The sequence below is a fragment of the Phasianus colchicus genome, chromosome 13 (assembly GCF_987193195.1).
Source record: "Phasianus colchicus chromosome 13, bPhaCol1.hap1.1, whole genome shotgun sequence".
Taxonomy (NCBI): domain Eukaryota; kingdom Metazoa; phylum Chordata; class Aves; order Galliformes; family Phasianidae; genus Phasianus; species Phasianus colchicus.
Window position 1 is genome coordinate 3,149,707 of NC_143448.1, and position 23,497 is coordinate 3,173,203.

Here is a 23,497-nt window from a genome sequence, read left to right on the forward strand (position 1 = left end):
AGGAGCGGGATTTTGGGGAGGGCGCAGAGGAGAAGGCCCATTACTGAGGATTATCCGGTCCTAGACGTGAGCAGAGGTGCCTGCTCCAAAAATAGCCATCCGCTGAAGCATTTCCTGCCCTCCGAGTTCCCAGCAATCCGACGCCTTCAGAGGAATGAGATCTTCAGGAAACTCCTGAAATGTTGCTCCTCTGAAGTTTCACACAGCTGGGTGCAGTTACCGGAGCCAAACATAGCAGCTCTCTTTAGCATCAGCAAGTCTGTGCTTGCCTTGGAGCACATGCCCTGTGTTCACAGCCTGGGAAACCGTAACACAGACCATCATCCTCTCAGCACACTTGATCACTGCGGAGCACAGAATCTCATTCGTGCTGCACTCCCAGCAGAAGGGACAGCGCTTGGACTGGAAAACCAGAATCAAGTTCAGTCGGTATCTCTGTGAGCCAAAAACACTGAAATGCACGGCAAAATGAGAGCAAAGCAATGACTGCTGCAAGGAGTGTGGGACCCTGGCCCTTGTCCAGATGGCTCCACGCATCTCCTGCAGCCTGGATTTTCCCACGGAAGCACAGCTGGGTGAAGGGCTGCTGTAAAGAGGAAACTAAAAAGGGAATTAGGAAGGAAATGCGTAGCCAAAACACACGGGAAGGCAACGTGTGAATGTGGCTTTGGGTGTTGAGGAAAACTGGATGAAAACTGTCAGAAAAGACAGGTAGAGAAAGCTGGGCAGCTGATAAGCAGAAATGAGGGTGAGAGCAGGACGCAGTGCCAGCATGTGCTGGAGATCTTTGGCAGAGAAGGGTCAGGTCAGTGCAGCGGTCCCGTGTCACCCTGACCCAAACTCACATTCAGCAGTGCAGACTGGTCTGTCTTTCAGAGAGCCCGGTCTCAGAGGTGCCCTCTGCAGCTTCTGTAACTGGGGCATGGAAGAAAAATCACATGGGCTGTGAAGGAGATGGGCAGATGAAGATAAATGACCATGTGCAGTCATACAGCCCAGTCAGAAGGCTTGAGACAAGAGCTTCAAGTACTGCAGAGTTCAAGTTAACATCCTCCCCTCAACACTGGCTTGGAAATGAAGGCTGCCTGCAGTGACAGCACTGAGGAGGAGAGTCTCAGCCCAGGGCAAAGAAAGAGAAGGGAGCTCCTGGAGTGCTGGAAGAGAGCCGTGAGCGAGGCCCATGGGTTGGAAGAAGCAGGTACCAGCATTAGCACCCAGCCTGCCACTTTCAGAAGAGCACGTGGGTCTAAGGAGAGGTGTCCCTAAAGATGGCAAATGGCTCCTTTTCCTTTGCTCATGGTGATTTTGTACAACTAGCTCTTCTTGCTCTCCTCATTAAGCCCACTGTGGCAGGCCACAGGGAAAGGCTTTCACTGCTGGCATCCCGCAGCATGGCCAGTCCTGCCCACAGCTCCCTCCTCACTGAATATTCTTCCTTGAATGTTTCTTTCCAAACTTTTATTTAACAATATAGAATTATTTCAGTTATAACATAAAACTGTCCATTGTGATGCTACATCCCCTGCTGCTCCCAAGCTCTGGCAGGGGCAAGCTGGCTAACCATGGTCTGTCAAAGGCTGGAAGAGTCAGAAGAGCAGAGGAAGGAACAACTAACCAATAACTGTTAGCACAGCCTTCGCATTTCCACATTTTCTGAATCAGAAAGAGATCAATGGGGAACCAAAGGCAGAACCTTTTACAGAAGACCTGTGTTCATTAGAAGGTGAGTGCCATCCAGCCAGGCACTCAACCCTGCCCGTGCTGCACAGTCTGCCCGCTGTCATTCTACACGCACCGATAATGATTCTCATTCTGCTTATGGAAAACTGGGAGCAACAGCATCAGGACCTGGGGAGAGACAGGAGGAGGGAAGTGAGTGTTTCAGGATGCTGCCTGCACAATGCATTGCTCTCCTCCAGTTCTGGTGGTAAGGAGACACCCGGGCCCTATACCACATTGCCCACTCCCACTAGGCTCAGCCATCCCCTGCACCAGCCCAAAGCACAGCATGATCGTTGTAGCCAAATCCAGGAGAAAGCCTACGAAGATGCTTGCTCCCCAGCCTTCTTAAGGCTGACTTCTTCAGCTCGACTGCCCCCACAGGCAGAATGACACTTGTCCATGTCCAGAACACTGGGCTGATGAATGCAGATACGAATCGGTCTGAGCAGCAACCAAGTGTATGCACCACAGCCTCATTGCCCTCTGGGATGAACCTGTCACAGCTTATCCTGCCCCAAGAATGGTGTAGGGACGTGGAGTTATAGAGCAGGTTGCTGGATAGCAGGGAGAGCCATCCCACATTTCAGACCACCCGCTAGGAAGAGCATCTTTTTTTCCTCTGCTTTGATGTATCCAGAAAGCATTTCTGTTCATAGTTCAGACTGATAGAATTGTCACTTCCTTATTCAGAACCTCAACAGGTTGGGACACTGTCAAGCACTCTGTTAATGTCTTTCACCTACAGAACTTCCTCCAGCAAACTCTGTCTTCTCCTCATGCATCTTCTGCACTGGTAAAGATGAGAGCTAGGAAACTGGCAAGTTTTCCCCACTGCAAGTTGGACAAACCACAAGAAGTACCCTTTTCTGACTTCATGAGAGCAATTCAACAGTTTTTTTTTTTTTTAAAACAGTTCTGAAATCAACATCAAAATTCCCAAACCAACAGCTAGCATTGTTAGCTGAGCATGACAGCCCCACACCCCTCAGGCCAGGCAGCCTGGAGCAGGGTAGGTGGACAGAGAGCTGGAAACACACAACAGCCAACTCCCATGTTGTACCAACAGCTCACATGTCCTCTGCTGCCAGGAATGCAGTGAGACCCTCAGGGCTGATGCCATGAAAACCTGAAACTGATGACTAAGGGATCCCCAAACATTCAGACAAGGGGGTGGAAAAGCCAATTTGACCTCCGTGAGGAAGCAGTCCCTTCAACTCTTTGCTCTTTGGCTATCCCACAGATTAGAGACAGCAGACGTTCAGACGTATAGATATTTATTGGTTTCAGTGAATTATACAAATGGATTGACCTGCTATCGATGCCAATAGAACTTTATTGGAATATGGAATGTAAACAGATGTTTCAAATAGAAACATTGCAACCTTATAAAAAATTAACTATTTCGACAATGCCGCAGAAGGAAATTCTGTGTTTAGGTGCTGGTGGGAAAACACTATCTCCAGCTTGTAGGTTTGAGCATCACCAGAACCACTTGATGAAATCACACACAGAACAAGTAGAGGAGGCAACTGTGAATTGTGGGGCTATAAAGCCATCAAGGGATCTGATGAAAGAACCCGCGAGACAAACCCCCCACCCCCCACAACAGTATCGGCACCCCAGAATTCAACAAGTGGCTGACTTTGTTAAAACACTACGTGGGATCCCAAGTCCCGGATCAGTAGTTGCACAGCCCCCTCCCCGACAGACCACACTGCTGTTTGCTGATCCTTCCCCACCCCATGCTCTCCTCCCAGGCCCCTGTTCCGCTCCTCTATCCTGCGGCGCTGGATTGAACCGCTCCAGAGCTGCGCTCCGGCACAAGTCTGCGTCTGGCACGAATTCTCATGGGAGCCACGTCATGAGGTACGTGGTTGCACACCTATCACAAGAAGTCTTGCAGTTCTGACTCTCCTGAGCTCGGTGGGAAAGTCTGGATAGTCCCTCCCCTCTCCTGCCACAAAAGCAGCCCTCACATTCACACGTTTCCAAAGCAGGTCTATTGAGTTTCTCCTCAGAGTGAGCCTTTGTCAAACACACCTAGAGGGGGGAACCTCACCTCTCCCCAGCAACTCAAATCAGTGCCTTATTTTTAATGCTCCAGCCCAATCCTGAGGTGCTGCTGGGTTTGTGAGCTATGTTTTGTTGAACCTCCCCCCTCCCCCCCCCAACGCCCTGGCATTTGCAATTAAAACTGGGATTCAAGGGCCAAATTCAAGCCCAGAGTGAGCAGTAGGACTTGGAGCTCAAAGCAGAGTTGCACCTGCTGACCCCCAGCCTGAATTTGGTTCACCCAGAGTCTACAAGTCAGAAAGGCATGTTAAGAAAGAGGCATGCTAAGGACTGATGGTGGAACGGCCAATTTGTCCCCACCAGCACAGTGGGGAAGGCTGGACAGAGAAGGAAGAGAAGGATCCATAGAGATGTGAACCAGAATCAGTCGTGTTGAGCCCTGGGGATATCACTACATGTTTAACTCTTGCAAGACCATTTGCCCAGGGCTTTGGTACCACAGGGTTAGAGTTACATTAACCACAACCACCAGAGAGGAACTGAGGTTTATGACCCCCCCCAAAGGTTAGATTTCTGCCGAGTATAAAGGGGAGGGGAAGGGGGGGGTCCTTGGTTCATTTCCCTTCACTGTGTGACCGAAGGTTTTGCTTTTATTTGTAAACATCTTGAATTACCCGTCGTTTTCCAGTCTTCATCGTGCTGTTGTCAGGCCACTGGAGAGCACAGCATTTTCCGAGCTGGGCTGGGACTGCTCCTTCACCACTGGATCTGCAGGAGACAGACCAGGGAGGAAGAGGAAACAGCATTTAATGGAGAGGAAGCTCCACCCCAGCAAACCCTTTTAGAGAAACCGCCTCTAAAACTCACAGACCTGCTAAGTCTTTTGCAGGATGGGGAGCCAAAACTTCCCCCAAGACCCTCTCTCCATCCCAGCTGGCCCCACTGTTCCACAGACTCACAGAAATAGGGGTGCTCCATCGCCTCCTTGGCCGTCAGCCTCTGTTGATGGTCATATCGTAGGAGCTTGTCCAGGAGGTCTAGGACTTCAGGGCTGACGAGGTGTCTGTTCTCACTGTGGATGAAGTTCTCCCAGCGCTTCCGAGAATGCCTGCAAAGGGACCTGTTGTCACTACCCAGCTCTGATCCGCACAGCAGAACTGAGAGGTCCCAGGGAAATTGCTCTCCACTTCTGGGAAGAAACTGTTATGGCAGAGACAGCCTCCATCTCTTTCTTGCAGAAGCTACTGCTCAGCAAACCATTTGCCAAAGGGAGAAAAGCCCTCTTATTTAGGCACACGATTGCGTGGATGTCCAGAGCCTGAGAAAGGCACTGTACTGCAAAGCCTCTTCTGTCTACAGGAACTAGACACTTACACAGACTCTTGGGCCTAGAAGTGCTCTGGCTTGCCAGCCAGCTTCATGCAGGCTGTCCTCACTATTCCATCTGCCTCTGGTCCTTTTAGGAAAAATCATCTGAGATTTTGAGCCCCTCAACCCACACTCAACTCCAGTGTTCACATCTTCATTTCTAGGACATCAACAAGCAAGAAAGGGAAGAAACAGAGGAAGGCTCGTGGGTCATGGAAGAGACAAAAGGAAAGAGCCTGCCTTTCAGTGACCTGCTAGGAGGCCAGCAAGCAGCACTGTGATCCAGAAAATCAAAGCAGGCCTTGGATAAGAGTCCTTCAGATGGAAATTTAGTTCATCTCTCTCTCTCTGTTACAAGGAGAGAAAAGGCTGCATTTCACTTCTCCACTTACTGGCCCAGGATATCGTTGAAGTGCGGGTCCAGTTCTATGTGGTACTTCTTGAGATACCCATACAGCTCATCTGTGCCCAGGACCTTCGCGATGCGAACCAGCTGGAACAAAAAGTAGGTTAAGAGAGAGCAAAAGAGTAAGCCATCACAGCTTGAAAAAGGAATAAATTCTGCTGGAGCAATTGCTATTAAACTTGTGTCTTCTTTCTGGTTTGAAGTCTACAAATAGGACTAGGTACTGTCTTGCAGAGACAGAGCTGCCCAAATTGTAACAGCTCTTCTTTGGGAAATCTCCCAGAAAGAATGTCTTCCTTGAACATTCCGTGCAACACGCGCAGAAAACTATGTCCTACATAAGGCAGAGCTGCACAAGCCCAGATGGCTCAAGTAGGCATGCAGCAACATCTTCCCAGTCTGGTGGTCCAATCCCCAGAATCTCCCCACTATACACATGCAGCTGAGTTGATGACAGATGTCTTATTAGATAAACTAGGTACCAAAGTCCCAAAGTCCTTACCTGATCATAATTGTCCTGTCCATGGAAGAAAGGCTCCTTTCGGAAGATCATGCTTGCCAGCATACAGCCTAAACTCCACATGTCTAAGCTGTAGTCATACATCTGAGGGGAAAAAGGAGAAGCCATCACAAGAGAAAGGCATGCTCACCATGGCCTGGCTCCCCAACAACAGCAGACAACCTCAGGCTTTTCACTTCACAGCAAGCCTCTTTCCAACCCAGGCAATACCAGACAACCCAACAGTGGCCAAAGTGCAAGCACAAGCAGTATCACTGGCTTGCAAGGAGGAGGCAGACTCTTACTTGGTAGTCCACAAGGAGCTCCGGTCCTTTGAAGTACCTAGAGGCCACACGGACATTGTATTCCTGAGCTGGATGGTAGAATTCTGCCAGACCCCAGTCTATGAGCCGCAGCTGAACATGTGATAAAGAGACACAGAGTCAGGAGCCTCAGTATGAGCAAGTTAGGCAAAGCTGTGTCTGCCAAAGCCTCTCAATCCCATGCTGCAAGCATGGAGGCCGGGGCGGTGGCAGGGAGGCACTCTGAGGACAGGAGATGCTCTCAGCAGTGCTCTTCCCTTCTCCTTGTCACCACGTGGTGCTGGCAGGGCAGACCCCAGCTTAGAGAGCTCCTCTGCCTCCCAAATCCAAACACCACCACCACTGCTGGGTGACTGGCTCCATCCCAGTGCCACAAGCCACAGCAGGCAGGATGCTGCATACTAGGGAACAGGCAAAGCCCAGCTGTTTTTGTCCCACTGTTAAGAGGGGCCAGGCCAAAGGCAGTGTTGATTTTAACTGGGGGCTGGCAGCAGGAAAGGAGACGGGAGATAGCACACCACATCTTGCAAGGCAGACTGTCTCCTCCGTGGCCACAGAGATACAGGACCAGTTGCATTACTGAAGGACAACAGATCTAGTAAGAGATTCCCCCTTCTTCTAAACCCTCAGCTGGTAACCACTGCTGATTCACACAGTGAGATCCTGTGGACTAGCAACTCATTTGCTGCTGGAAATCCCAAGTCCCTCCAGAGGTACACACAACACCCAGAGAGGTACAGGTACCACAGCAGGGAGAGGAGCTCCCTGTGCTGCCCACTCCCACGGCAGTAAACCTGGTGCAAACATTTCCTTTTATCTAACACGCAGGTACCAGAAATAAGGGGGGGGCAGGCTGCACTACAAAAGGAGCTCATGTCTCCTAGGTAAAGTTATCCACATGCACTTCATACAAGGCCACTATTCTCCCATCTACGGTCTTTGCACCCCACCACCACACCTCCCCAGGCAGATTAACAGCCCAGATCTGTTTCCCCCAGCAAAGATACACAGCATGGCTGGCTGGGGAGGAGAGCCATGGCCTCCAACTGCAGTGCTCCCCAGTGGGACTCTGGCCACCTCCTGACATGGATGCAAATGGAGGGAAGTAGATAAAAAAGGCTGAGGGGTATGCACAGCTGGTCTGGCTACAGGTACAGAGGCAGCAGAATGTTGAGCTCTACTGGAAAAGCTCTGCTTGTAAGCCCTGGTGCCATCATACCTTTTTCTGCTGGTGGTCTATCATGACGTTGTGGGGTTTGACATCCCTGTGCATGATCCCCATGCTGTGACAGTAATCCAGGGCCTGGTAGACATACACAGAGATTAGATACGGCCATACAGGCACAGCACAGCATTAACAATTTAAAAGACAGTTCTTGTCAAGGAGCAAAACTGTCCAGTCCATGAGGAAGAAGGAACTGGCATTTTCAGTTCTTACACTGCACATGGCAAGCTGGCAATGAGACAGTATTGATCTCCTGTCCTACAGCAGTCCTGGACCCATACTGCCTGCATGGTTTCGGAAGAACACAATCCTGAGTGGTGTCCCACCTGGAAGCAGGCCCAGTCCTCCAACCTGGGCAGCCCTGTGCTTCCCAGAGCACAAGAGAAGAACTCTTCTTCCCAGAAGGGGACAATTCTTATGTGCATACAGTTTTATAGCTTTCCAGAGCAGTTTTCCATTGGTGCCCCAAAAAACACTTAAGCTAGATAATAACCTCTACTCTGCTCATTTAAACCAGAGAGCACAAAAAGGCAGGTGATGGCACACAAGGAAAACTGACACTGCTCTTAAAGTCTGAAGGCAGGAAAGCACAAAAGCTCTTCAGTTCCATGACCTTGCACCACGCACTCCTCCCATGCAGCTGTTCCCTCAGGCAAGGAGTTTAGAATATTTTGTTGACCACAAGGGGAAGGGAGACCCATCCATCAATGTCTATCAGGTGCACTGAAACCTCCAGTGCCACGGGAACAGGGCACAGCCTGCAGTCATTCAATATGCAAGACATACTGCCAGGGAGTAATGTGTCCTTGTGTCCCCACCACAGCAGGAAGCAACAGCTTCAATCTCAGCAAGGCCACAAGGAATATCCTTGCAATGTGTCATGGCCTCACAACCAATAGGGCAGTTAGAGCCCTGGGATCTGCAGCACTGGAGATCCTCTACAGGTTGGACAAAGTACTTTCCTCTCAGTGCTTGTACTGGCTCTGTCTGGGAGGGAGCAGGCTGTCCTCACTGCAGCCTGCCCAGTGCTAGAGACACAGGAAGGGAAAGCCCAGCCCCAGCTGGCCACCAGCAGTCACAAACACTTCCCAAGGAAAGAATAATCCCCAGCGAATCAGACATTTCAGAGGTGGCTCAAGATCCCCAGTTTGGCTCTAATGCCTGATAGCAGTAAGCCAGGATATCAGATCACTTCCCAAACCTTCTCTGGATATAAAATATGGATTCTGTGATTCTGCACTGGATACAAGAGAGGTAAGTGCTTAATAGTACTGTCCCAGTAACTTAGCTACTGCCTTTCTCATTCCTGGCTTCTGCATCAGCTGTCATATGCAATGCCACTCACCTTCAGCAGCTCATACATATAAAACCGAATATCAAAGTCTGTCAGGATCTGGTACAGTTGCTGAAATAGATTTTGGGAGGGAGAAAAAAAAAAGAGAAATAAAATTAAATACTCAAGATTTGTATTAGTGTCATTTCCTGCACCCCACCTGACTCCAATCAGCAACCCTTTCCACATCCTAGTCAACAATGCCATTCCCAAAGGCCATCCTGGGCTCAGATTTGCCAGGGTTACATGGTAGGAAATCCAGAAAGGAGGCAGGAGCTCCCATGAAAAGCCACTGGGATCATTCAGACATCATAATTTCTTTCCAGCAGGAGACTGCCAAGCTGTCTGTCTGAGGAGGAGACAGTGAGGCAGAAACAAGTGGAGGGTGTGCCTCAACCTCCACTGGGCAACCAACAGAGTCACTAACAGCCACATCTTCCTGCTGCTCCCACACCAGGTCACAACTGATCCCTGGATTTGCCTTTTGCTCTGTATCCAACCTTGGCAGCTGTGTCAATCTGGTCTTGTCAGGCTGTGCTCTTGTCTGGTGAAAGCAAGGAGACACTAGGGCACTGAGAGGAGAGCTGGGCCAGGAAGGAAATCCATGGGACAGCAGTAGGACCGGGCCCCTCTGTCCTTTCTAACAAACAAGGATCATCTCACAGTTTAGTGAAATCACCGCCTGAATCAGCATCAGAGCTGACTGCTCATCAAGGGCACCACCTGGCAGCTCCGGGAGAAATCCCACAGCAAGGGATTGAAATTCACATTCCAAGAGAGCTGTTCTGGCCCTGGATCCTCTCCAGGTGCAAGGCGAGATCCTCATGATCCTGTCATGCTTAGAGCCATATTCAAACAAACCCAGCATCCTCAGTACAGCTCTTGGCAGCATACGAGTGTCACTTACACACACTGAGCTTAAATGGCCTCCAGGGTGCAAGCTGTATTTTATTTTCATTATCTGGGATGATCCCAGCACCTGTGAGTAACCCAGTGAAGCAGGACAAGCAAGGAGCAGAACCAACATCACCACAAACTACAGCAGGGCACCATTCCCTGACTCAGCTGCACATGGCCCTGTGAGGCGTGACCCAGGGCCAAGCTCTGCCAGCAGGGTTCAGCTTCACCTGGCAGCATCAGTGCACCTGGGGGAGGCTGCTGAAGGTAGCATCCCTCTTTATAAGTCACAGCTTATGGTGGCTGAAGGACAGATGTCTCATTTCAGGTTTGAAACCGATTAGGAAAAGACCTCTCATTTCACTGATGCTTACTGACTTGGTTGCATGGTTCTGCAGCACCACTGTGTTTTAAGGCAAATGAACGTGGGTAGCTGGAGCACTCCCAGATGACAAGTAACACAACAGGTCTGCAGAGAAGCTGCATGCAACTAGCTGCCTTTCTCATACAGCACAATACACATTTATTCTAGCTCCAAATATTACTCCCATGATTGCAGAACAGGCAGGTTTGGGATGAACCCCGCCAGGTAATTTCAGGCAACACAGTCAGATCTACAAAAGTATCATGTAAGCATCCTGTCTATACCAGCATGTCAAAATAGTCAAACCTGCTGGGATACAGCTTGCACTGCACAGCTTGGAACTGTCTGTAGCTATGGCTCAGACTGGCAGTGATTGCTGAGTACGGCTCTCACCAGTACTGCTCACTCTAGAAGTCAGCACAGGGAAAGATAGATCCAAAATCTAGCCCAAAATGAGAAGAGGTCCCTCCCACCAGGATCAGCCTGTGGGGCTCTCAGCTCCAGGGAGACCGGAATGCTGGGGCAGAAGGGACAACAGAAAGATGATGACTCTGTGCGCACTCCATCTGCTTCATGTGCAGACACCTAACACTAGTGTTCTCATCTACTCTCTGTGCTTCCTGCTTGGCACTTTAGAGCAAAGGAAGACAGCCTTGGAATCTCTGTGCAGAAGGTCTCCTCAGTCCCCATGCAGCTGCAGCTTTGCAGTCTGTCAGCCAGCTGCAGCCTGAAGAGCCCACCCAAATAGAGCAGCTCACACAAGTATTGCTAGAACAACCCACATGCCCCACATGAAGCTGGTGAAGTTTGGGTTACAAATAAGCCCTGAACATAAGCAGCCATCCTGCATGCCCTGGGGGACATGCCTGCATTCCCAAGTTATTCCTGCTCTACATTGATCACATAAGACAAAAGCATCAATACTTCCAGTCTTGGACTTGCACAGCTACAAGCACAGACATCCTTGAACAGTCAGGATCTTAGAAGCCTAGAAATGATCCACAGCAAAATCATTCACTTGTTTCTAATGCAACAGTCAGAGCTGAGTACTGCCACTTCTGCCATGGCCAGACCAACGTTGCCTTGGCAGCTGCAGAAGAACTTTCAGCACATGCTCTAAGCTTGGCGTTTCTCAGTCAGTCCCTGATGGCCACAATCTCAAGTCATTATTTAATGCTCTATCTCACGAACATACTTCAGTTATTGAACGGTATCTCTGACAACAAAGTTTTCCTCTAAGGACACTACAGAATGGTGTAATGGTATTTAGATTAGGATACAAAAAGCAACCTCCAGCAAGATGTGCTGCTGCCTTTATGATCTGTTATATGTCTCAAGTCATATATTAAAAAGTTGAAGAACGAACAACATATCAAGTTAAAAACTTCCTCAATCCGCCTTATTAAGAGTCCCTGGGTCACCAGGAGAAGGAAAGGGGCACATTCCCAACATACACAGTGCTGCAGCAGACCAGCTGATGCCAACAAAACCCCGACAGACCAAGCCTGCTTTAATTAGCCCTGAAGGTCAGCACAAAGAACTCCTCTCCTGGCTGCTAACTTGGAGGCAACACTCATCTCCCTGCCCAGAGCTGTCAAGGCAGATGCTCCTGCAAGTGACTGCTATTCTAGCCTATCTAATAAGTCTCTGCATGAGATTAAGGAGCACTAAGAACACCGCCGGAATGGCTGCAGCGCTCACTGCACACGGTGAGATTCGCCTTGTCTGACAAACTCCAGGGAAATGAAAACAACACGTGCTGCCTCACACCATGCAGGCCTGTAATGCATACAGCCTGGAGGCAAAGTCACAATGTCTGTCCTTCCCACCAGCACCAACCCAGAGTCTCTTTCCAGGTATTTGCTGCATCTGGTAAAGCTGCACTCTAGAATATGCATGTCTTCATAACTCTCCAGCACAGACAGGAGCAAAAAAGCACTGTCCTATAATATGAAACAGAGGAGATCTCTTAGCACTGGAGGAAGAGGTGATGCCTAGTTTTCTAATGGTAACTGCTCAGTTAATTTTCCACCACTGACAATAACTTAAAGATTCAAAGATATCATTAAAATAGGTGTGCTTGCTAATGGTATATTCCTTTTGTGTATCATTTTGACTCTGCCAGCCAGAAGCATTTCAGCAGCCCATGCAGTTGTAGCTGTGCTCAGAGAGGACGACTCCCAGCTCTTGTAGCCTCCTGGTACCAGGTTCACTGCGGCAGGAGACCTGCTCCAGCCTCAGCCACCTCACTGTCCCCAGGCCTGAAAGGTTCTAGCACAAACAGTTGTAATCTACTCCACCAACTGCACTGCTGTAAATAGAGCATCACAGTATGGGCACTTGTCTGTGCTGAATATACAGCGGTGATTAGTGAGTTGAGAGGGGAGTTAGAAGTTCCAACCTGTTGAGCTTACCCCTCAAAGCCAGGAGGAGATTCAGCACACAAGCCCTTTACTGTTTCTCATATGCAGCCTATTTAGGAACTTCATGAGTTTCTCATTTATGTGAAGGAAAGGAGGTGAAATTGACACAGAGAACAGACCCAAACTCTCCTCACAGCTCTTGAGGAGTATCTGAAAACCCAAGAACTGAGCTACTTCAACAGAAATGGGAGGCCTTCCCCCTCCACACCCAGGCAGACTCACCTTAAAATCCGTGTTATTGATGTACTCAAACACCAGAGCAGGGGTCTTTGACTGCAAGATTGAAAGAGAGAGCGTGTCATGGTTTAAAACACAGCATTACCCTAACACCCCCAGTCAGATAATGCACCAGACAAGGCAAAAGGTGTCAGTGGGGGCTAAAGTCTCACAGCCAGCAGCAGGAAGATGGTCAGCCAGGACTGCCAACAAACACTACAGCAGCATCATTTCCTCTCCATGGCTGCTAGCAAGCTGGGAATCATAGCCTTCCGCCAGCTGCTGCTCACAGAAAACTTCCTGCAAGTGGGGTCATTGTGGCAGTGCAGACAGAGGATGTGACCTCTGGTCACTAGACAGGACAGCAGGCAGAATGAGAAGTGCTTAATTTCTAATTGTCCAGCAAAACTTTTATGTTCCAGGTGCTAGACGGAAGCCAAAAGGCTATGGTTTCTGCTTTCTTACAGTAAATTTGGAGGGTACAAAATTTCTCTCTGGTCAGCCAAAGGAAACTCCCAGGTGTGTAGAGCAGCCTGAGGACCACAGAGAGAAACAAACAAGAACCTTGCACACAACCAAAAGGAAGGCAAGCCCACCACCCACACCGCACCACAGGTACCTACCACTGGATCCTTGACAGTGTCAATGAGATTAATGATGTTGGTGCCACCACGCAGATTCTCCAGAATCTTAACTTCACGTTTTATCTTCTTTTTCTTCACTGGCTTAAATAGACAAAAGCAATTAGAAGTGAGAGTCCTTTCAGACATTAACACTGACTTGTTCTGCCAATGTTCTGACTGTACCCCACAACTTCTGCTCCTGCTCTCCCTATGGAACATTTTTAACTCCAAAAGGAAGACAGACACCTTGAACGAGTGAGGATTTCCCTTTCTTAAGTAAAAGTTTCCCACCCACCAGGGGAAGTCAAACCACTCAAGACAAACATCACTGTGACTCCAGTAACTGTGGTTCAAAGCACAGTGGACTGCACATGGCAGTTGTGTGTTATGCATTCAGAGACAGCAGACAAACAAGGGCAGACCTCATACCTCAGCTTTAGCACAAAACATTTATGTTTTTTATTCTTATTAAAAGGTGCATTTCTCTGAAGTACTTTAACACACTGAAGGGACAACATGAGGCTTTCCAACACCACGATCTCCAGTAAGCTCAGACACTGCTGGGCCTCACTCTGTGAAAGAGTGTTTCACAGCTACCCCAAGAGCAGGGACCCAGCTGCAAGGCATGCCATTGCATCTGTGTATTGTGATTATTCTCAAAGCATACAGACATTTTAAACAGTTTTTGACTCCTACTCCATACAGCCCCAGGAATTCCCTTTGCAAAGTAAGCGTTTCTCTGGACATCACGGTGCACAGAGTGACAAAGAACAGCTGCTCCCAAGGCTGGGAGAGCTTTCACACTCTGCTGATCCAGCGGTTCATTTCAGCGCAAAGGAATGACCATTTCTGTAGCTCATCCACTCCCAAGACAACTTGAGCTCTGTGCCTGCTTGAAAGGAAAGGCAGCTTGCAGCAGCTCCGAAGTGAGACTTTACTTAAGCCCTGGCCAGAGACCAGGATGGGCATCGCCGGCTGCACACCGCTGCTGGCTCCAGCAGTCCTCATTCCCTGCAAAGCTCCTCCTGAACCTCTGCTACCCTAACAGAAAGCTACAGAGACATCTTAGAAGGATGACTAAACTTCTTGCACTGGGAAACTCTCTATTCCAGTCACTCAGCTTTCTGAAGCATTCATCATCCAGCATGGCGGCCGCTCAGCAAGGAGGGCAGTAAGGAGAGGTCAGAGGCACCTTACCCAAGTGACAAGATGTCATGGTGACCTTCTGTGCAGGGCATGAGGAGCCCTGAGAACTCAGCAACCTCCCCCCTGCTGTAGCCTCCCACGCTCCAGTGATGTCTGCAGAGTGACGTGGCAGCTCACACCCACTTTAGACAATCCTTGGTTTCAGACCACTCAAAGGAACGTACATGGGAGAAGGAACCAAAGCTTTTCATACAGTCAGAAAATATGGCATTTATGTAAGTGGCAAAATATGCTGTCTGTCGAGGCTCTCCAGGTAGCTGCAGCCTTCAGATTGAAATCCTCCTCTCCTCCTCCAAGTTGAAAGGCAGGAGCTAGGCCTTCCAGCCAAAAGATGAGAATCTCAGTCCAAAGTAAAGTGCCAAAAATAACACCTATGCTATGTACAGGGAGCGTCAGCACCTCATAAAGCCACTGTGGAAAATGGCAGCAAGGCCACGCAGCTGCCAGTGCTGGAGCAATGCACAGCAGGTTCTGCTGGGGAGGGGGCAAGGAAACATGCAGGGCAATCCTGAGACACAGCCAGCCTAAGGCCAGACACGGAAAGCAGCCTGAGCAGGGCTGGAAGGCAGCAGGAATGAGGGCTTTGTCTCTGAACCTGAGCTGGAGATGCTTCATTACAGACTAATTTCATCGACGTCAGTGCGGCGACAGACACCACCCTTACATTGCCCACATCCACTGATCTTACCAGAAGGCCAAGGTGGAATTAGAGGATATAATTCAGTTATTTGCTCGTCCAGCAAAGACAGATGCACACACAAGCTGTTTTCCAAGGACCTTCAAAGAGGTAGCAGCCTGGCTGCCAGCACACTCCTGCACGCATCCCTCAGAGCTGCTCTGCTGTGCCATCAGCCAAGGGAACCCGCTGCCTGCTTTGAAAGACCTTCTCCATTGCACTGCAGTAATTTCAAGGGCCTTCTGCATCAGTTACATAGGGACAACATCCCTCAGAGATTTCCATTCCTCCTTCCATAGCAACCACCACTCCCCTCAGGAAAGAAGATGTCTTCTCCCCAGCCTACCACTCCTGTGTGCTTCCACTTTTTTCAGGGCTGGAGGACTGCAGCAGCACAGGGCTTGGTCTGGGCTGCCTACACATGGCTGAACTGCTTTACCCAGCTGTGAGCTCCACTGCCTGCAGGGCCATCAGCTTTCAACCACTACAGAAATAGGGATGTGGGAGGGAGAGATGCCATGGGGTGAAGCGTTGCATCAGAGAAACAGTTACTGCCTCGAAGTTTCCCTTGGAGACAATGCAAGGGAGCAGAGGATTCCCCATTTTGGATTTGCAGGAGAAAGCAGTGGTGACTGCTGCCTCCCCAGCACAGCTTTCTCCCCACAAACCTACCCAACAACATGCCATCCCCTACCCACATCACTGCAGCCATAACCACAAACACCATCTGCCACCCAGGCACTCTACTGCAGCTCCATTTTCCCACAATAATCAATTCCAAGCCTGGGCTCTTGCACTATCCAACCTGGCAACACAAAGACCTTGGTGCAAACCACTCCAGCACACTGCTGCTGCTGTCCCATCCCCATCCTGCAGCGCTGCCAAAAACCCAGGCCCTCAACAACATATCCTCCAAGCACCAGGATTAACCTGGGTTGCTACAACTGTCTCTCGGAGTCACTCGATCCGTCTCTCCAAGGGTGTTGACTCCAAACACACACGGATTAAATGTGAAGCTCTTATGGCCTCCAACCATCTGCTTCTCCCAGCAGGAAAAGCTCCTAAAACAGCAGCCCTTGCAGTGCAGAGTATTTGAACGGCACTGATTTAAGGCAGTTTTACGATATGAACAGCAGTGTTTCATGCAGCTTATGCCTTGCATGGCTCAATCACATCCTGGGAGAGGTATTTCCCATGGAGCCACCCAGGTACCATTACCTGAGTTTGAGCAGCCTGTGTTTGGGAGACAGCACTATAGAAAGATGCAGACTCCAACTCCATCTGCCCCCTTCCATGGTAGAGGCATATCAAAGCTTCCCTAAGAGCTGGGATTCTCTAGTGACCAATATGAGTCAAACCCTGTGAGACAGGCTCTAAGCAAACACCTGTGCTCTGTGCTAGCACCTATGTCCATGAAATTCATAGGAACCCAACAGTTGCATTCAGCTGGGATTGGCCAGCCAGGGGGAGGGGGAGAAGGCTGACAGAGAGCAGGATTGCATAAGGCTCGTTTCCATAGGAAACCAGGCTAAAAGACATGTCTCATTTTAACCATGTCTATACTGGGTGGGGTTTAACTGCTTCAACTGCAGCAGCACCCTCAGAACAACCTGACTGCCTAGCACAATTTCCCAGTTTCCCAGGAAATAGCTTTCTTTCTCAGCCAAGCTGGAAGTCAGATGGCTGCAGACAGTGGGGACATACAGCCTATGGCTGCCCAGTGCCTGACCAGGCAGAGCAGAGGGACATGGTGACCTGTAGCCAGCAGGATGGTCCTGCTGGACCCCACACCTGCCCTGCCCCCAGCAAGGCACCCTCTGCAGCAGGATTCCCACTCTCCCAACCATGTGGTTGCTTCAACCTGCTGAAAGTTAGCTAGGGCAGGACAGGCAGTGATGGGGGTGGGTTCAGGGTGCAGGAGGGAAATGGCACAGGGTAAGCTGTGCTCTGCAGACAGGTAAGTGCAGAAGAAAAACCCACTCTGTAACAGAAATCAGATCCTGGGCCACATTCTGGGAGTATAAGCAAGGAAGGAGTTTAGCTGCAGCAAACATCAGCTGGGAGAACTAGTGTTGCTTGCTAAAATAAACCTTTAGATTCAATATTGCAACCATCACTTCCTGTGTTGAACAAATAGATGCGTGCCTGGCTAATCAACTGTTGGTTTTTTCTGCAGCAAGTGGAGCACACATCTATCATTCTTCAGCTGCAGTCATCTCCACCAAGCTGGGGACCTGGCGCTTGAATTCAAGCAAAATGAGGACATTTTTTAAACCAAGTTAGCAAGAAAAGCAGTAATCAGGAAGACATGTGAGATCCAAGTTAAATTCAAAGCATTCATTTCCCGTTAGTGAAAAGCAGACAGCGCATGTGTCCTGCAAGCTGAGAAGCATCCATGCTGCTCTGCAGGAGTCACAGAAGGTGCTCTGAAAAGAACTAGCCTTAGCACAGCAGGGAAGAAGGATTAGCAGACAAAAGATATGAATCCATGAAAAACAAGAGTCATTTATCCCACCACCCAATAACAAAAAAAGCTCTACTCATTGCTCACCAAACCTGAATAGCCCAGAATCACCACAGCACTGCAATGAAGCAGCAGGCAGGTCTCTGCACACAGAGCCCAGGACCAGCAGCATCCTTAGACAGGCTTTAAGCGTTTGAATGGAGGCTCCAGAAGCTCATTTGTTCCTAGCAGGTATTGAAAGGATCATAATAATCAACCTATAAAGCCCCATGCCAATTGCTCAATAGGAAAATTGCCTTTGGAGCAGGATTGCTTATTTTGTCAGACATCAGCTGGGAAACCAAATAATCATTTTCAAAAGCGATGAAAATGAAGGAGCCCACTTGTGTTAATATTCTGTGAATTGTTTGCATTTTACAACTTCAATACCAGAATTTAAACTTTCCTCTCCTGAGCTGCTCATCAATTTTACAAGAGGCAAAAAAAACAATAAATAAACCCACCCCGAAACTACTATAGCACCTTTGCTTTTTGATTCAAGTTTAGGTAGAATACGTCAGCAAGGATTTTGAGGATGCCTTTCCTCCCACAAAGCACATCCTTGGAACAGTCCTCTAGGGCTCACCCTCCTCCTCACAGTAGCTGCTGTTTTGCTGCTCACCAGTTCCTTGCATCCAAACACAGCTGTGGGAGTTACCAGTACTGCTCCAGGGGGTCCCAGCTCCAGACAGGGCTGGGCTCATGCTACTGACTGTGCCAAGCTTGGTGTGGGCAGTTGGCATTGGGAACAGCGGAGCTGAGTGCAGCTCTCTTGCAAAAAGGCTCATTTCAGTCCTGCCAGAGGAGGAAGTGGGCCGGGAGTTGATTCAGTGAGTACAAATGCAGAAGAAGTGAGAGGCACAGAAAGCTCCCAGCAGTGGAGCAGTGGTGGAAGGGCAGTGATGCAGGCAAAAGCTCCAGCCCTGAGGGTCAATCATTGCCCTGTGCAATCCTTTCTGCATGCAGCACAGCAGGCCTTTCAGCCCCCACCCAGAGCACGCTAATACACAAGGGCTTTCAGAGACAGCAAAAAAATCAGCAGAGCCAAAGGGCTATCTCCTCCAAATGGCTCTCCAGCTGCCAGAGCAGCAATTTGAGCTCAGCACCAAAAGGATGCTGCTGCAGCCCCAGGTGTGAATGGTGGCTCTGGAGGGCTCACAGAGCACAGAACAGGGAAGAGAAGAAAAACAAACAAACCAGAATGCACTTGTGAAACTGCAGACATGGTTGAAAGTTCCAGTTTGTGGACTCAGCACAGGGGGACAAAAGCCACCAAAGGGAAAGGGGCTTTTCCAGCACCGCCTCCAAACCCTCTCCTTGTAACTCCATGCCCTTTCCCTCACCTGTTTTACCTTTTCTGATAGCAGCCAACCATGGAGATAGCCTTTCCATGATGGGCTTACTGGGTCTCAGGCAAATGAGCTGTACGTAGACACATACATGGGTGCAGCACATGGGACAACCCCTGTACAGAGCTGGCAGTATGGATGCCATGATCCCCACCCTGGGCACACACTCAGTGCAAGGGAACGGCTGTGAAAGGCTGGAGCTCCCAGCAGCCACAGCTGCAGGTGACTTAACAGCATTCCCACCACAGCCACCCACAGTACAGAGCTCACAGGAAACAAAGATGTCTTAAGCTTCCTTCATACATGCAGAAGAATGCCAGGTGCCAACAACCCAGAAGCCAACTATGAGCATCAAATCAATACGAGCGAGACACAAAAGCACACACACCCTCTTCCTGGCTCGGTGCTCCCCTAAGCACCCAGAAGTGTGTCCACAGCTGCACCATGGTCAGCCAGATCAAAAAGCCCACAGGAGCCCACTGCACCAGCTGCAGAGCGCAGGGGCACAGCTGCAGGCTGCCTCCATGCCCTATGGGCTGTGAGAGGCACACAGCTGTGTATGGCACTGAGCACTCTGCGCTGTGCCAAGATGACTCTTTATTTTTGCAGAATCTTTACTCTCTGAACAGGTTGTAAAGCTGAGCAGTTGCCCTCTGCCTTGCTTTTGGAGGATGCTGTCAGGGCATCTGTGGGGTACATCATACACAGCACAACCTGACATCCAGCAGCAGCAGCAGAAGGAATCTGTTGGCTCTGTTTGCTTTTTTCTTAAAGAGCTACAGAAGTTTCCTGGAAAGAAGTGGCACTAAGAACATCCCGTTCTCAAAGCGAGGCACTTGACCCAAGAAATGGTAACATTACAGACATCTGTATGATCTTAATGGTGCTCCTTTGCTGATGTATGCTATTACCACAACCAGGGGCATGATCACAACCCATTTTCCTGCAGGATTCCACCTGGACCTGCACTTCAGGTAGCAGCACAGGAAGGCAATGCCAGGGAAATGGGGCACCACGCTTGATGCAAGATCAAGAGGCCTGGGGCACTGTGATACCTATCAAAGCCATCAGCTCCCCAGCCTTGTCCAAGGCTGAAGGCACAGGACACTTGAATAAACAAAGCAATTAGCCTCCAGAAGAGGAAGAGCAGTTCATCTTGTTCGCACAGCACTAGGCTGGGACCCAGGCTTTAGTCTCAGCTTTGTTGAGGCTAAGGGACTTGCCCAAAGTCACACAGGAAATCTGTGGCTCACTTCTGCATCTGTGAAAGGGTGGTAAAATTTCCTGACCTCTCGGGAGGAAGGTACAAGATGTTCAGGTACAACAACCAAAGAAGGGGAGCAAAAAGGCCTCATGTTAGCTGGAGCTCATTAAGAACCAGTCGCTTCACAAAGCAAGGCTGGGAAGATAGCAGTCACTTCAGATGAGGCACAGATGCTAAGAGCACCCTTAACACATAACAGAAATTGTTCTCTCCATGAGCCTTAAATAGCAAAGAACAACTATGTTGAACAGCCATGTCCACCAGCAACACTTTTTCTCCTTGTCTCACCCCTCCTTGAGCCCAGAACCTTGTAACTTGGTTGCATTTCCCACCTCAGAGAACCCAGCCGGAATTACAAGCAGCAGGCACGCCCAGCCTATTTGCTAAGACCGAAGATACATGTAATTACATTTGCAATTAAGTTTGAGTCTCACTACAGGAAACCAGAGGCACTTTCCACAGATCACAGTGATGTTATTGCCACACTTTGCAAGTTTTCATAAGATATACAACACAGTGCTCCGAAACTCACTTCTCACTGACCCACTTTCCACTAAGAAAGTTCATCTATTTATCTGGACTTTCTGCTTTCCCTTGCTAACTCGCAGGAATGCTGCCTGCATGCTAATAGAAGTGGGGGGAGCCAGGGAACTAGTGGCAACACCATCAACTCCAGATCAGGGCCAAGCTCATCCCCTACTTACGGAACAGGAGCATTGTGGCAATGCATTCAGGCCCCAGGGAGAAGGAGCACCCAGCCACCCTCAGATGACTCTCGCTGGCTGACTCACAGCTCTGTGCTGATGGGCTCCCTGGGGATGACAGAGTTTGGCAGCATTGCTCCAGGGGAGGCTCTTTAGGCTGCTAGGAAGGAACGAGGAATATTTCTGATGACTTTCCCTGCAGCCTCTCTGCCTCATGGTGCCTCTAATCATGCAGAGCAAGGCCTGGACTCTCAACATACCACAGTAGTCCCAAAGAAACAACCAGGGGCTCCAGAGCAGCATGCAGAAGTACAGTTTCCTCAGCATAACTATGAGCTATCTTGCCATCAAGTCCAGCTCTGCACTGGTTATTCTCTCTCTCAGAACAGAAACCACATGAAAACCAAAAAATACATAAAGCACCAAAGCGGGGAGGCCCCCACAGTACACCAGAAGAGTTCAGCAAGAACATGAGAGCCTTGCCATCAGGCTCAGCTGCGGGGCTGTCTCTGAGGGCTCAACTAGACACTACCTCAGCTGCTACCAAGGCAGGGCTGCCATTCAGTCCTTCCAGAGGCAGCCAGGATGGGAGTTCACTCCTCGCCTAGGAGCTGCATACAGCAGGGCAAGCTCCCTCAGAAGCTAAGAAAGATCCCAAGGAAGCAGGAACGGCAAGCGAGTGTGGAAGCGGGGAAGCCGTCACAAAGCCAACCAGTGAGCCATGCTATCAGAGTGCAGCCAGCAAATACCTCAGGGCTTCAGCCCTGCAGACCCTCGTCCCAGGAATCTGCCAGCCTCACTGGCTGCAGAGGCAGGTTAAGCTCAGACCCCCCTGTAATTTGCAGATCAGCACATGCCTGAATCCTTCATACACCCATGACCAGAAACTGGTTCCACGTGCTTTAGGCAAAAAACTGACACATGTTGCTGGTCCAACAATTGACAGCCACAAGTGTCAGCCAAACCAAAACCAAAAGCACCTCAACTGTAACCTTTAGGGTTTTTTTCGTTGTTTCTTTTTTAAACACCTCCCATCCCACATCATTGATACAGACTGCTGCTAGGATGGCTACCACAGTTCTCTGTGACTCCACTATTCCACAGTAAGGCTTGTCTTACAGCAGATAACTCCACACCATCCTAACCCACAACCTGATACAGCTACAGAAAGGTCCCCACAGCCCAACCTGCAGGGATGAACACATCAGAACACACCCCACTGATCCTACTGAGCAACAAATGGTCTGTGTTCATCCCCTCAGATTTTCATGGTATTTCTGGCCTCTCCAAGGTGACATTCCCCCCCATGTAACAGATCCTCTGCAGCACTGAATACAAACTTCTATGTGCTTCATGAGCACCTCAGGGTCAGACTGTGAGGAGCATGTGGCCGGGCTGCGAGGCGGCTGCGTGCCAGCTGTCTGCAGCCTGACAGAAGGATTCCCCTGCAGGCTCCGCATTCCTGTTGGCATGGCCTTCTTGGGCTGTTTGCAACAGGCACGGCCAGCCACCAGTTGCCCAACGCAGGCAGCACACAGCACTGTAACAACACCAGAGCTCTGCACGCTCCTCCTCCAGGGGAGCCCTCAGCCAGGAGCAAACAGTGTTGGGAGCTCCAAAACCCCAACCACCGTCTGGCAACCAAACATCCATCACGGGAAGGTGAGACAGAGCCCAGAGGCCTCGGCGCTCCAGCCCTGCCCGGACACTCACCTTGAGGATCTTGACGACGACCCTCTCGTTGTTGGTGATGTTGATGGCCTCGAAGACCTCGCTGTACTTGCCGCGCCCCAGCTTGCGCACCAGCTGGTAGTCGTCCTGGTTGCTGCGGGCACGGAGAACACAGAGAGGAGGGCGGCTGAGGGCCTCCAGCCCTGCCCGTGGCCGCCCCTCCCCGGCCCGTCCCGCCGCCTCCCCCGCCCCCCGCTCCACACAGAGGGACCCCGGGGCGCGGCCCGTTCCCGGGGCTTCACGTGGGCCGCGGAGGGCCGGCGGCCGGGGCAGGGGTCCCCGCGGGGCGCTTTACCCCCAGGTCGGGACGTGCGCCTCGTAGTCCCAGTACTCGCGGCTCCTCAGGCTGTTCACCTCGGCGTACACCCGCGCCCGGCTGCCGGCGGCCGGGCCGGGCATGGCGGCGCCGGGCGGCGGCTGCAGGAGGAGGAGGAGGGCGCGGGGCCGGCGCGGGAGGCCGGCGAGGCGGGGCGCGGCGCGCAGGAGGGCGGCGGCGGGCGGCGGCAGGGCCAGGCCGGGCGGGGCGGGGCCGGCCCGGGGCGGCGGGCGCGGAGCTGAGCCGAGGCCGGGGCCCGGTGCCGGCGGCTGCAGCCTGGGCCGGCCCCGAGCGCCGCGCAGCCGACCCGGAAACGGCGCCGCGCGTCCGCGCCGC

The 23,497-nt window shown here is 50.7% G+C and overlaps 1 protein-coding gene across 3 annotated transcripts; it reads right to left on the reverse strand.

Moving 5' to 3' along the window:
- Window positions 1-1,447: 1,447 nt before the first annotated feature.
- Window positions 1,448-23,296, reverse strand: CSNK2A2 (casein kinase 2 alpha 2). 3 transcript variants are annotated; one of them, XM_031615399.2, is made up of 12 exons: window positions 23,141-23,296; window positions 22,828-22,939; window positions 13,413-13,514; window positions 12,796-12,846; window positions 8,902-8,961; window positions 7,551-7,634; window positions 6,314-6,424; window positions 6,012-6,113; window positions 5,496-5,596; window positions 4,695-4,843; window positions 4,410-4,503; window positions 1,448-1,848 (listed from the first exon to the last, which is right to left on the reverse strand). In XM_031615399.2, the coding sequence occupies exons 1-11, from the start codon at window positions 23,242-23,244 to the stop codon at window positions 4,427-4,429; spliced, it is 1,053 nt and encodes a 350-aa protein (XP_031471259.1). In that variant the 5' UTR covers window positions 23,245-23,296; the 3' UTR covers window positions 1,448-1,848; window positions 4,410-4,426. The 3 variants fall into 3 exon arrangements, with proteins under 3 accessions (XP_031471259.1, XP_031471260.1, XP_031471261.1); XM_031615400.2 differs by lacking the exon at window positions 1,448-1,848 and having other exon boundaries at window positions 2,980-4,503; XM_031615401.2 differs by lacking the exons at window positions 1,448-1,848; window positions 6,314-6,424 and having other exon boundaries at window positions 2,980-4,503.
- Between the last annotated feature and the right edge of the window lie 201 nt (window positions 23,297-23,497).

Bases quoted from the DNA above. Each gene is read 5' to 3' on its own strand.
- CSNK2A2 (XM_031615399.2), bottom strand. From the start codon at position 23,244: ATGCCCGGCCCGGCCGCCGGCAGCCGGGCGCGGGTGTACGCCGAGGTG. The intron at 22,940-23,140 runs GTAAAGCGCCCC...CCGTGCCCGCAG, and splicing joins GCGCACGTCCCGACCTGGGG to CAACCAGGACGACTACCAGC. The intron at 8,962-12,795 runs GTGAGTCTGCCT...AATCTATTTCAG, and splicing joins TCAATAACACGGATTTTAAG to CAACTGTACCAGATCCTGAC.